Source organism: Arachis duranensis, chromosome 2, assembly GCF_000817695.3.
Source record: "Arachis duranensis cultivar V14167 chromosome 2, aradu.V14167.gnm2.J7QH, whole genome shotgun sequence".
In the NCBI taxonomy this organism is placed as follows: Eukaryota; Viridiplantae; Streptophyta; class Magnoliopsida; order Fabales; family Fabaceae; genus Arachis; species Arachis duranensis.
The window spans coordinates 10277675-10291701 of NC_029773.3; the positions used below are offsets into that span (position 1 = coordinate 10277675).

Genomic DNA, 14027 nt, shown 5'->3' on the forward strand with positions numbered 1-14027 from the left:
CTCTCAAAAATTAATTTGAGAGTTAATGATGATGTAAGTGATTTGCGAATTTTGCAACATGTCAAAAGTATTCATGTTCCAACAAAATAGAAGTGATTATGGAAGCTTCATATTTTTTTTCCCGTGTTTTTAGTATATCTTCCTATAATTTATCTATCAATTTATGTAGGTGAGGTTATTAACAAGAGATATAGATGCATTCAATACAAGAAAAATAAGGTCACTTAAAGAAAAAAAAGTGCTTAAGGTGCATGTTGTCAAAGGATGCAATAAAGTTAGAAAATTGTGTTTGAACTTTGAAGGTTTAACTGATGAAGTGGTAGGATGAAATTACAATTTAGAAATGGACCATGACCTTATCCAAGTAATGGAGAGGTACATACACATGCTTGAAATGGATGATAGCAAATTTTTCCATTTCTATATTACTAGATATAACCCCGTAAATGATACAAGAAGGAGGCTTCAATAGGTTGTTTATGACGATGAGGTGAAACTGAAATCACTTATAAAACTTTGTATCCTGTGACATAATGCATTCAGAAACGACAAATTTTTACTTAACAAAAGAGTAGGAACTTGTTGTTAGTCATTTTTACTAAGATTTTCCTTTAGTATCTAGATCTAAGTTGCGGTGTTGTGTAATGTCAACTTGGTGTTGCTATTTTTTTTTTTATATTTTGGTTTGCCTTTATTTTGTGCACTACTTTTGGAGCTTGGCGTCTTTAATATAGAAGTACTTAGTACAATCGCACTACAACATTCAATTAGTCTTTTGTTTGTACGTTCTTTTTAAAATTCAATCTTTATCTATATAATGTGCCGTTACGATCTGTTGAAATCAATTAAAAAAAAACACGATGTAGGTAACATAGAATTTTAATAATCTATTTTCAAATGCAAAGATATCACATTACATTTTTATACAAAATCAAATGCTTAATATTAAAAAGAATATTAACTAACCTCCATGACTTAACTATAACATTTTTCATTCATATTTATATACCAATAAATTATACCAATAAATGTCAAATATTCATGAGTAATAGTTATAGTGTACTAAAAAGAAAGTCTAAACATTTAAAGGAGTTAAGTCTTAAAGTGGCCCTGAAGTTATACTCAAGACTCAAAGTAGTCCTTAAAGTTAATAATTACCCATTTTTGTTCCTGAAGTTGTATTTTGCGATCCAGAATCGTCCTTCAGGCACATTCCGTCCATTTGGCGCCACTGGAAAGCTGATTTAGATTCCTCTGTGACATGCTGGATACGTAACGACTAGCTGATGTGAATTAGTAAATATTTTTAGTGCAATTTGGTCCCTAAATTAAAATTAAAAATCCTAATCCCCAAATTTAAAAATCACTGTCTCTCTGCATTACCCCCTCTCTTCTCTTCTCTTTAATAAACCTTGCATTCATGTATAGTTTCTGATTGTCTTCTTGTTTATTAGGGACTCAACAAGTCACTCATAGAAAACAGCGCAATAACACTAGGGAGGCTTGCATGGGTCTGTCCATAACTTGTATCTCCGCATATGGAGCATTTTCATGCAACCTTGGTGCACTGCTCTGTCAATGTAAGTCATTGAAATTCTGTTGCCCATGACTTAGCTTGCATCCATGATCCCCCTAACAAATATCTTTTGTTTTTTCTTTGTGTGCTATAACTTTAACTGACAAAGGTGTAATCACTATATAGAGAATATAGATGATATGGTTATATTTCTTTCTTGAGCTAGGCATTTAGCTTTATTTGTTTGTCTTAAGATCTGATATTGAATTATTGATGCTTTAGAAACTGGTAAATGGTAGCACCTTGGTCCTTTGTTGATATATAGTTTCTTGGTATATAGAGCGCACAACATTTAAAAGAGAGTAAAAGTGTGTCTAAAGAATATCTTTATTTTAGGAATTGGTTTGTTGCAGGATATGGGATGATGTTGAGAGAGAAGACGCTTTTAGAGGCCTATGTGCTATGGTATGTTCCTCCTATTTGCGTGTAGACTGCAAAAGTTAATATTTGAGCCCTCTGTTTGTTTTCAGGTCAAAGCTAATCCTTCTGGAGCTCTGAGTTTTTCAGGGTTTTTGAGTGTGTATAATAAAACTATTTCTTTCTATAGGAAATAAGAAGTGAAGATTTACACAGTGAAGTCTGCCAGGTTTTGCATGGATATAAACAGGTTAGTGTTGTGTATCTGAAAAGAACCCACCCATCTGCTTAGGAATAAATTCATCGAAGCTGCAATTTTTATTTTGTCAAAAATGAAGATATAAATTTATAGAGTAGCACTTTTCACCATCTTGGTAGAGTTCTTTGCCATCTTATATGCTATAGATGCTGCGTAACGGAGCATGGGACCAGTGTATGTCTGCTTTGGAGCTTTCGAAATATCAAGTATAATTTACGTCTGCATTGACATTGTCGAGCTATATATTGCTGTCATGAATCATGTTAAGCAGGAGCTTATTCTCAGTACAATTCGTTTGAGGTTTGATGATTATATGCCATTTCGAAGGCCTTGAAGACCTCATTGGATGGTGTTTTCCATGGGAAATGTTTCAACCTTTTGGAAATGCTTGATTCTTTCTTGTCTTTATTGTTAAAAGCCTTAATTAAAAGGCTAGGATTTTTACTAGACCCTTGTGTTCGTCGTCACAGTTTTTCAAATATTTTAATTAGTTTGAGTGTGCCTTTGTTATACAGTTTTGTACCACCAAAGAGAGGAGGGAGATGGGGGGTTATTATGTGATCTGGCTACAGTAGTTTTCAACGTCTTTAGTTATTACATTGCACTAAAAAAGTTTACTAATCCACGTCAGCTTTTCGGTGGCGTCAAGTGGATGAAATGTACCTGAAAAATAATTATGGGTCTTAGAATGCAATTTCAAGACAAAAATACGTAATTATTAATTTTAGAGACTACTTTGAGTCTCAAATATAATTTCAGGAACCACTTTAAAATTTAACTCATTTCAGAGTATAATGTAGTTTATCTAATTTATAATTAGAATTGCCAACTCATCACTTTTTCATTAATAGTACACAATTTTTTATATCATCTCCTTAAATTCATATACATTTTACTTAATTTAATAGAAATACAAATTTTAGTAATATATTAAATTCTTTCTAAATTTAATGATGTACTTCAACAATTTATATAACTTTTTAAATATTAATACTTTTCGTAATATATCTTACATATAAGTAACTATACAGATAAACAAATAAATAGTCCATCACTTTAAAGAGTAGTTACAACGGTCAAACACTACTACTACTTGCGCGGGCTTCTGCTAGTCCTCATTTAATAGTTCAAAGGAAAAAACTTTTGATTGGAAGAAAAAAGTTATAAAAGGAATTAAAATTTTGCTTTATTGGTTCTGTTGATACCAAGAATAAATGTATTGACATATCAGTGTGATGTCAGGAGAAATCGATATTAACTATCTGACTTGATTCAATCAATAATCTTTAGAGGTAGCGACGGATCCAAAAAATTTTAGTAACGGAGCAAAATTTATATAACATTAATTATTGTTATAATTATATTTTGTTACTGTAAAATATGATTAGATTTCAAATATCTAATATATAAATTACAATACTAAAATAGTAATTTAAATAATAATATATAATTTAAAATTCTATTGTTTTAGGTTTTCTATTTTAAAAAATTAAATAATTTTTCTCTTAACACTATCATCAAAATTTTTCTCCTTTTATATATATTACTAAATAATTATATAGAAATCCACTTCCCAACACAATTAGAAGTCGACTCTTATTGATATTTATAGTTAAAAAAGTTCTTTCAATTAATACAGTTGCTATGTAAAAATTAAAGCTAATTTAAAAAGAAAATAAATAATATTCTTTTGAGTTGATTTTTAAAAAGGAACAATACTAATTTCGTTTAAATTTGAGAATTAATCATTCTAACGAATTTCTAATATAAAATTTTTAAATTGACGATTAAGTACCAAAAGTTGAGTAAAAAATTATTGTGGGGTCAAGTTTAATAATCTAACGGGGGCAAATAAATATTATTATCATATATTACTTAACAAAATTTCAAATCGTAGTGGGGCGTCTGCCCCCACACCATTGTACATAGAACCGTCCCTGTTTAGAGGGCTCAATTGTATGTTAATATAATTTTTTTCCACGCTAGATAAATAGAAATATGTAGATGACCTATGGATATGGGAACTATATTTACAACTTAACCAAGCAAATGATAGAATAGCATGAAATATGTCCAAATATGTCAAAAATGCATGAAGTTTCACTTTTCGGCAGTGGCATATGGAAAAGAAAAATTACTTCAACCGGTTATATCACCATTTAAACTTTGGGAAATATGGTATGGATGTAAAATCTGATAAAAAAACTCGTCTTGTCATTTTTTATTTTTGATATTGAAAAGAAGATGATGTTTTACAATATTATTGGAGAATAATGTGTTTAACCAGTGAAGAACACAAATTAGACTGTTAAATTTATCACTTAAAACATAATTTTCATATTTGTGTATTTTAAAATTTTTAAAATTTTTAATGTACAAATCTGACCTCAATACTTCACTCAAATTTAACTCTCAGATTTTATTATTTTTCTCTCTTCAGATTTTATTATTTTTCTCTCTTCTTAACAAATTTGACACTCAAATTTCTCTAAAAATTTAAAGTAGCTAAATCGGAGCTTCCAATTTACTTTTTCTAATTTTTAAAAAAATTATATTGATAGAAAATACACCCACCATTTCATAATGCTGCATAACACATCAATGGCCTCAGTTACCAAAAAAAAATGTATTTTAACACTATATGGTAAATCAAATCAGAAAAGTGGATATTTTGACACATTGGTATGAATAAATCTTGTATTTATGGGATCTCACTGAGCGAGTTACTAACTTACTACTGCCCCTAAGAGATAATAATGCCAAGATTTTCTTTTGGGATAAAATACATGTGCCAAACAAATTAATTGAAGATAAATAAATAAATGGTGAGTTCTATGGGAGCAATGTTAAGGGGTTGACAATTTTTGTGATTGATAGCCATCAAATAGTCATCAATGATAATTTAATGGTGTGAAATTGATGTAAGATTTCATCTAATGACTCACCTTTTTCTGCTGGTTACATGCTGACCAAAATTCAAAATTCAATAAAATTACTGACCCTTAGATTTTTCTAATTCTATGGTGCCTTTGTTATGGTTCTTAAATTGTCTAACTTTTTTTTAAAATAAAAAATAAAATGTTTAAAATAAAAATTAAATTATGTAAAATTTATTAAAATATTATTTATTTATCTTTTTTAATAACTTAAGTATAAAATGATAAGTACCATAACATTAACCTAAATAAATAAATACAGAATGCTAAAATGATAACAACCAACACGGAATAACAAGAAATATTAATATATTAATATTAATGCCAAATAGGGCCCTCAAATTTGAATTCATAGATTGGGTAGGATTCAGGCTAGCTGTGACTGCAAGGCAGGCCATGTAAATGTTTGAGTCGAGCTCGAATGGACACAAATCAGGCTCTGGAAGTTCCAATAAATTAGGAAATCGAATCTCACAAAAATATGTTGTCTGTGTTTATATACAATAAAACAACAATCTGATAGGTACTGCCGTACTGGCACTACATATGTACAATTTTCCAAACAGCATACCAGCAAACTATTCATTAGTACTTTCCTGATTCTCGCCCAAGAATCTAGCCACAATGGTTTCAACATCCTCCAATGCAACCCCAACGAAAAGAGGGTTAGCTGGAACCTTAACTGAATCATTGAGCCCCTCAGCTATTTTATCCGCAGTAGAGTTCTGTATCCTCACATTAGGTGCACTCTTGCACTTCCCCATGCACTTGCATCCAACAACAGCAGCAGCAGCACCAACCACTCTCTCAAATTCTTGCAACAATACAATAGATCCTGATTTCTTGCACTTGTTTCCCATGCATACCTCAATCCTCTTCTGAGGAATAGATTCAGTGATAATAACCGCAGTACTCTCATTCTTAAGGCTACCATTAGTGCTTCCAACTGATATGTCATTGTTTCTAGAGAATAATTCCATGGCCTTATGATGATGGTCATTAGCACTAACATCCTCAGGCAACAAGGGAGGTGTATATATCATGGTTTCTGCCTTTGGTGGAGAATCTGCGACCGCAACACCAACCTTAATGTTCTTCTTCATGTCAACCACCTCATTGTTACATTCACTCTCACTTGATTCAGATTCAGATGATGACGATGACGATGACGATGACGATGACGATGACGATGAGCAATCAGGGTTGGTGTTCATCTTAGAGGCTTTGAGTTTTGCCTCCTTCTCTTGCTTCCTTTTTCTCTTCAATTCCTTTTCCTCTGCCCTTACTTGCTCTAGCTGCTTCATCAAAACCTCAGCAGCATCCTGTGTAAAAACAGAACAATAATTAAATTTACCATTGAGTAAAAACTTGAGACTCTGTTAATCACTTAAAGGCCAACAACAATAACATGCACTTATCACTTAAATTCACCAAATAATCAATGGAATCGCATGTTCAAATGCATTGTTCTAAACCTGTTAAATTTGATTTCAACCCTATGAAGTAAATTTCAGTCCAAACATAAAGCAACAAGATGTAAAAATAATTAAGTTACCGAAGTTAGGTTTCCTTGAAGATCATCGAAAAGGACACGTTTCTTCAGCATCTTGAGCTTCTTCTTGGTGCTCAACACAGCGGTTCCCTTCTCCTTCTCCTTCTTCTTCTTCTCGTCCCCGTAATACCGCACATGCCCTGAATCACTGAACCCGCAGCAACAACGCACCGCCTTTTTTCTCAGCCTCACCGGCACCGTAACGCAACCACCACCACCACCACGACGGGAATTCACGTGCATGGAAAAGGAAGGGCACGTGATATTCCTTAGAACGGTGCCGGAAACCTCCATCGTTGACGGTGAGAATTAATTAGGAATCGAATTCTCCTTTTCTCTCTTCTGTGGTTTTGACTGGTTTCGTTCCTTTTTGTTTGAAGGTGCTGTGAAGAAATTGATTTCTCTATTTGTGATGTCGTGGCGATTCATCATTCGCTTTTGACTGGGTTCGTTCCTTTTCATCATTCACTCTTTTAGATTTTATTTTACTTTTAATTTGTTATTAGTACTATTTTAAATTTACTAAGAATTTTAGGATAAGTAATCCTTAAAATGGATAACGTTCAGGTGATAAGATATAGTATTATTCTTATATAAAAAATTAACCATATTACATATCCACAAAAAAACTTAATTACTAATATATAAAAAAATTATCTAACTTTTCGTTCAAAACATTATTATTGCAAATAGTTTTAATTATTAATCTAATTATTTTAGTAACTAATTATTAAATTAAGAAAATATGTAAATTAATATATACCAATAAATAAGAATTAATTTAGTAACAAATTTATAGTAGATTATATTTAGTATTTTTTATAAAAAGAAATTATAGATTATTATTATCTTTTTTCTTTTGTTTTTCACTTTATACAGAGCATGCTTAGTAAACGCTTCAAAATGTTCTTTACAAGCACTACATATTGAACATCACTGCTATAAACTAAGTAAACATTTTCCCTCGTAATTATTTATTGTTATTGCAGCAATAAACACAAGTACATACACCAAACAAATTCACGGTTGAAATTTAATAACACTGAACTATTAATATCCTATTCCTAGATTGTGACATGTTGATCTTGGAAGCTGCTAGTTTGTAACCATTTTGATAGCATATTGCCATTCCCTCTTCATAAAGGTCAACCTCATCTCATGCATGATTGTGATGTGAATATGTGGTGTTTCTCCATTTTTGTTATCTCTTCTGTTTTGGGACCATTGGAGGGAGAATAATAGTAATGAATGTTAGTATTCCAGCTTTTGGTGGTGACAACCAAGAGTCCAAAAGAGCATAGTAGAAGAAAATCAATGGCTTTTCATGATGATTGCCATTGGTATGCCAGCCAAAAGTTCTCGAGATCCTGCTGCAAGGTGTCCCGGTACGCGTTGCCTTATCTCTTCGAAAGCGTGCAGTGTTTCCGAGTCTAGGCCTCCAGCAAACTACAACAATCAAGATGTCAAAAAATTTGGTTCGACAGTGCATAGACTCTATTTCGTGACCTAAACTTGTAAGTTTGTAAAAGTATGAGTTAACTCGAGAGTTTGATACCCGTGCAGATGTCAAATGTTACCTGATAAGCTCTGTATGCAAAATGAACCCTGAAGCAGAAGAGAATCTTGGCTAGATTCTCTGTCTGTGTTCCAGTTGGATTCGAGCTCCATTGTCACTCTTTTCATGTACATCTTGGCTAGAGTCATGGAAGCCTGCTTTATCTGCATGGATTGTGAATACACTTTACTATTACTAATCTACAAAGTTAACAATTGAAGGAACAATATCTTTTTTCCAAGAGAAGAAATGATATAGCTCTAGATAAAGGAAAATACATGTCATTTGAGAATTGAAACTTGTGAATATAATGTGTAAAAGCAAACAGATCAGTGAATCAACTACTAGATCCAGTTCTATGTTGATAAATTTCGGATAATCACTAACTATAATTATCCCCCTACTACCAGAGTAAAGATAACCGTAAAGCAAACCATTTACCATATTTCAATCTTTGTTCTCACTTCAGAGTAAAAATATGTTAAAAAGAAATTTACCTTGCTCATTATCCCCGAATTAAGCATCCAAGCGGTTGGAATGTGTACGCTTGGTACGAACGCATGACAGAATTTTGCAGCTTGATTAGCCTCCGTATGTTCAGTTCAGACCTATCACAATGAGGCATAAGAAGAATATTAAATCGGAATACTATTATTTTGACATAAAGCTTACTTGTCTAAGAGGCTGGCCATTTTTTTCAAGGCAGCTCCAAATGGAATGTCGGGGTCATCCTTGTAGGAGGAAATCTCCTGTTCTAAAAGGTTAAGCTCTCGATACTCAACTGCAGCCTCTCGCATCGCATCGGCTTTCTTCTCAGGCCAATTGAAACGTTTCAAGATAGCGCGCTCATCCCCTTGTAGAATACATAAGACAAAGGCAGTGAAAGAAGCAAAGTAGAAAAATTCTATCCATTTTCAAGTATTACAATCCTTGATTTCCAAGTCAGAAATCACAAGACACTAAACTGTTGCACCAAGGCTCACCCTCTCAGAAATTCTCAGGAAATCTATTAAAACAATGGTTTTATAGTAATTTTAATAACTCTAAAATGATTAATGAAGTAACATATAGAGAGCCATTGGCCCACCAAATCAATAATTTTCTGAGAAATGTACCAATGAGGATAGTTCACCATCAAGCCCATCAACAAACTTTAAGACTTCTTCAATGTCCATGTAGGATGCATCTACCGCCTTTTTTATAAGGTCATTGATAAACTCCCCTTTTGTTTCAATGTCTACCCTTATCTAGAAAGTATGGTAATCCATTAGTCATCAACTAGCAGTACATAATTTTGAGGTGAAAAAAGAAACAGGAACTAGAAAGTGTAATAATCACACAATACTTAACTGCTAAAAGATGAGCTGAACGGTTCTGAATTTCTCCAACAATGCTACTGTGTGCACTAATCGCTACCGGTTGCAGATGATTCAGAGGCCCTTTTATGTCTCTCTTCATATCAATGATTCTTTAAGGAGTGAAATAATTCAACAAGTGGTGGGGCCTTTTGGGCGCTAGCTAAATTTGCCAAACGCTGAGACGACATTGATGGTGGCAAGCACTGGTTTGGTGGAGACTTTCTTTTCTATACTTTTGGATTCGGAATTGACATGAATTGTTGTCGTAAGAGACGATATTGAAGAAGCTTTACGAAAAATTGCTTCAGGAGCAGCTTGTTTTTTCACTTTAGACCTTTCCAATTTGTCAGAGTTTCTATATGTCTTTGGATTTGAATAAGTTCAAAGACAGATGAGATGTTTCAAAAATTCTGACATTGTCGTCAGAATTTTTTGTACGCAGATTGATTTATTTTGACAGGAATTATGGGGACAGAAATAACGGTCTTCATGTACGAGAATTACAATATAGATTGAGAAGGTATTTAGGCTGAAGATTTGAGTAAATTCAAGATGTATGTAAAACAAGTTTTAAAAGGACCGTCAACATTATATAAACAGAAGAATATGTGTTATGGAAAAATAGGCTTGAACCAAAGATACAATTTTGTGATATCTGACAACAGAGTCCTTATTATAAGAGTAGAGGAATGATACTTTTCTAATGCAGTACACATAGATAAAATTATTTTTTATGAGATGAATAGTCTACATGAAGTTTTATTATTTTCATGTAATCTCGATCCACCTCCAATAGAACTTGACATGTTTTTAAAGTTTTTACCAGAGTAAGTTAATTTATTCTTTTAATTAGTATATTATTTTTTTTAATTTCGTATATATTTTATAGATAATATTTATTACTATTATTTCATGGCTAAATCATGGAAAATGATATTTTGTCATTCCTATCTTTTAATATATCAACAGAAATCATATTATTTTGTTCAGCTTCACAAATATTTAAATGATCATTTGAGGCGACTTGATAAAAATAAAAGAGTCTTCGTGTCAATAGAAATTAGAAAAGAACTTTTTTGCCATTGATATATAATGATGAAAAAATTCTTTTTTAATATCTATTGACATCAAGGCTCTTTTATTTTTGTTAATTCACCTCAAATGATCATTCAAATATTTGTAAAGCTAAACAAAATAATATGATTTCTATTGATAATTTCAAAAATAGGAATAACAAAATATCATTTTTCATGATTTAACCATGAAATAATAGTAATAAATATTATCTTTAAAATATGTACGAAATTCAAATAAAATAATATACTAATTAAAAAAATAGATTAACTTAGTCTGGTAAAAATTTTAAAAACATGTCAAGTTCTATTGGAGGTGAATCGAGATTCCATGAAGATAATAAATCTTCATGTAGACTATTCATCTTATCGAAAATAATTTTATCTTTGTGCAGTGCATTAGAAAAGCATCATTCCTCTACTCTTATAATAAGGGCTCTGTTTGCAGATATCATAAAATTGTATCTTTGGTCCAAGTCTATTTTCTCATAACACATATTCTTCTGTTTATATAATGTTGACAATCCTTTTAAAAATTGTTTTACATACATCTTGAATTTACTCCAATCTTCAGCCTAAATACCTTCTAAGTTCATGTTGTAATTCTCTTACATGAAGACCGTTGTTTCTTTGTACCCATTATTCCGTCAAAATAAATCAATCCTCGTAATAAAAATTCTATGGACAATGTCAAAGAATTTTTGAAACATCTCATCTATCTTTAAACTTGCTCAGTCTCAACTTTTGAAACCTCACATAATCTAACTTCTCTTCTTCTCTTCCGTTGGTCAATGTCATATCCAAATGGTGATTGTGTCCTAGACTATCTATTTTGTTCAGTTTTGTTACTCATCAATTGATATTGATCCTAAATGACTGATCATAATTAAATAAAAATATAAAATTATAAAAATAAAATTAAAAGTTAAAATACATGTCCTCACAAACATACTAATAAAAATCAAGTATCAATTGTTAAACATAACTAATGATGCAAAAAAAATAGTAAATTAGTCACTAATACAAAATACTTTCTCAATTTACATATTCAAAGTTTATGGATGATAATCAGTAACAAATTCAACTCTGATAATTTTTTAGCAACAAAAGAATTTAACTAAATATCATTCTTAATTACATCCTTAACAAGAATCGATCATTTAATTACATAGTAGCTACAACATGCAACTTGGAATTCAAGATATGCATAGAGGCACATTCACAAGCAATTGATGAATAAAAGTATGAAACAAACAAGAACAATGTTCAATTAAAGTGTACATAGCATGTTCAAACACCAAAAAGCTTTCACAACCAATACCACAAAGTTAATGTCAAAAAATAAAATTTCACGTTTAATATAACCCAAAACCAATTAAACAAACAAAGTTAATCAAATGGGGTTACATAGGATCAATAGTTAATCTTGTGTTATTGGGAAAAAGACCTCAAACATTCAAAAAGTGTCAAAAATTTTGGTCAATTAGCATAGCACATTCACATCAATGCAAATAGTTATAACGAGTGGAAGACAAGCATTGAGCTCAAGGAATTGACCAAACTTTTTAATCAAAACCTTGAGGTAATTTGGCAAACACTAGGCATGCATACGTATTAAAACGTAAAATCAATGCACCAAGTATCAGTTTAGAACCTTATTCAAAAGAATGTCATTCAACCAAAATTTCAACTTCTTCTCACAAAACAAGCATTCATTAAACCTCAATTCATACAAATTTACTAAGAATGATACAAAAAATCAGCAGCATACTATTAATTTCAGCACAATCAGTAATCAGTTAATAACTAACCAAATAGTTAACCACATTCAACCAAGTTCAACAGCAATATCCACCAAGCAACAGAATTTCACACACACTTCCAGCAGTCTTGCACAACTAATAACCCTAAACCTACCAGCAGCATACCACAACTAATAATCCTAATCCATTCAAACAGAAAACTAAACTAAGTTCTACTAACTAACTAAAATCAAACTCAACAGATTAAAATTACTAACAGCAATTAACTAAAAACAACAGCACATCAATATATATAAAAATCACAAAACACAACAGAAACACAGCAAAACAGCCCTAGCTAATCAATAATCAATTAGTCATTTAATCTAAGCACAATTAAGTCATCAACACAGTCAAAATCTAAGCACAATTGAGTCACAAAACAAAAGGCAGCAGCACAATTTTAATGAAGATTAACAAGGTTAACAACAACAACAAAACAACAACAAAGCCTTGTCCCACTAAGTGGGGTCGGCTACATGAATCAAACGACGCCATTGTGCTCTGTCATGTATCATGTCTACAGAGAGACCGTTTACATGTAGATCTCGTTTGACCACCTCATGGATGGTCTTCTTAGGTCTTCCTCTGCCTTTCGCCCTTTGTCCATCTTCCATCTCATCCACCCTCCTGACTGGATGTTCTATCGGTCTTCTTCTCACATGTCCAAACCACCTGAGACGCGATTCAACCATCTTTTCCACAATGGGTGCTACTCCAACTCTCTCCCTTATATCTTCATTCCTTATTTTATCCAATCGCGTGTGACCACTCATCCATCTCAACATCTTCATCTCTGCCACACTCAGCTTATGTTCGTGCTCCCCTTTAGCCGCCCAACACTCCGTACCATACAGCATAGCCGGTCTTATAGCGGTGCGATAGAATTTACCTTTAAGTTTTAAAGGCACTTTTTTGTCGCATATAAAACCAGATGCACTCCGCCATTTTGACCAACCTGCTTGGATCCTATGATTTACATCATGTTCAATCTCTCCATTATCCTGTATGATGCACCCGAGATACTTAAAACTTTTAACTTTTCATAGGATGTTCTCTCCAATTTTCACCTCTATATTGGAGTTTTCCCTTCTAAGACTGAACTTACATTCCATATATTCCATCTTTCTACAGCTTATGCGCAGACCATACACTTCTAAAGCTTCTCTCCATAACTCCAACTTCTTATTTAAGTCTTCCCTTGACTCTCCCATAAGAACGATATCATCGGCAAAAAGCATGCACCATGGAACAGGCTCTTGGATGTGCTCTGTGAATACTTCCAAGACTAATGTGAAAAGGCATGGACTTAAGGATGATCCCTGGTGTAATCCTATACCAATAAGAAATTCCTCCGTCACACTACCTTGAGTCTTCACACTAATTGTGACCCCATCATGCATGTCTTTAACTGCCGAAATATATGCGATCCTTACTCTCCTCTTTTCTAAAACCTTCCATAAGACCTCCCTTGGTACCCTATCATACGCTTTTTCCAAATCAATAAACACCATATGTAGATCCCTTTTATTACTACGATACCTCTCCATCATCCTTCT

At 32.4% G+C, this 14027-nt stretch overlaps 1 protein-coding gene and 2 pseudogenes across 1 annotated transcript; all 3 read right to left on the minus strand.

Annotated features, from left to right (window-relative positions):
* Positions 1–5420: 5420 nt before the first annotated feature.
* On the minus strand, positions 5421–7086 carry LOC107473479 (diacylglycerol O-acyltransferase 3-like). The gene is made up of 2 exons (XM_016093052.3): positions 6684–7086; positions 5421–6450 (listed from the first exon to the last, which is right to left on the minus strand). The coding sequence occupies exons 1-2, from the start codon at positions 6972–6974 to the stop codon at positions 5707–5709; spliced, it is 1035 nt and encodes a 344-aa protein (XP_015948538.1). The 5' UTR covers positions 6975–7086; the 3' UTR covers positions 5421–5706.
* Positions 7087–7575: 489 nt separating this feature from the next.
* LOC107473518 (protein CHUP1, chloroplastic-like) overlaps positions 7576–14027 on the minus strand; it is a 9065-nt pseudogene continuing 2613 nt past the window's right edge.
* Positions 8213–14027, minus strand: part of LOC107473517 (protein CHUP1, chloroplastic-like) — an 11921-nt pseudogene continuing 6106 nt past the window's right edge.

Excerpts from the sequence above, each read along its gene's own strand:
- LOC107473479 (XM_016093052.3), bottom strand. The coding sequence starts at position 6,974 with ATGGAGGTTTCCGGCACCGTTCTAAGGAATATCACGTGCCCTTCCTTT. Across the intron at positions 6,451-6,683 it reads TTCAAGGAAACCTAACTTCG|GATGCTGCTGAGGTTTTGAT; the intron begins GTAACTTAATTA and ends GTTTTTACACAG.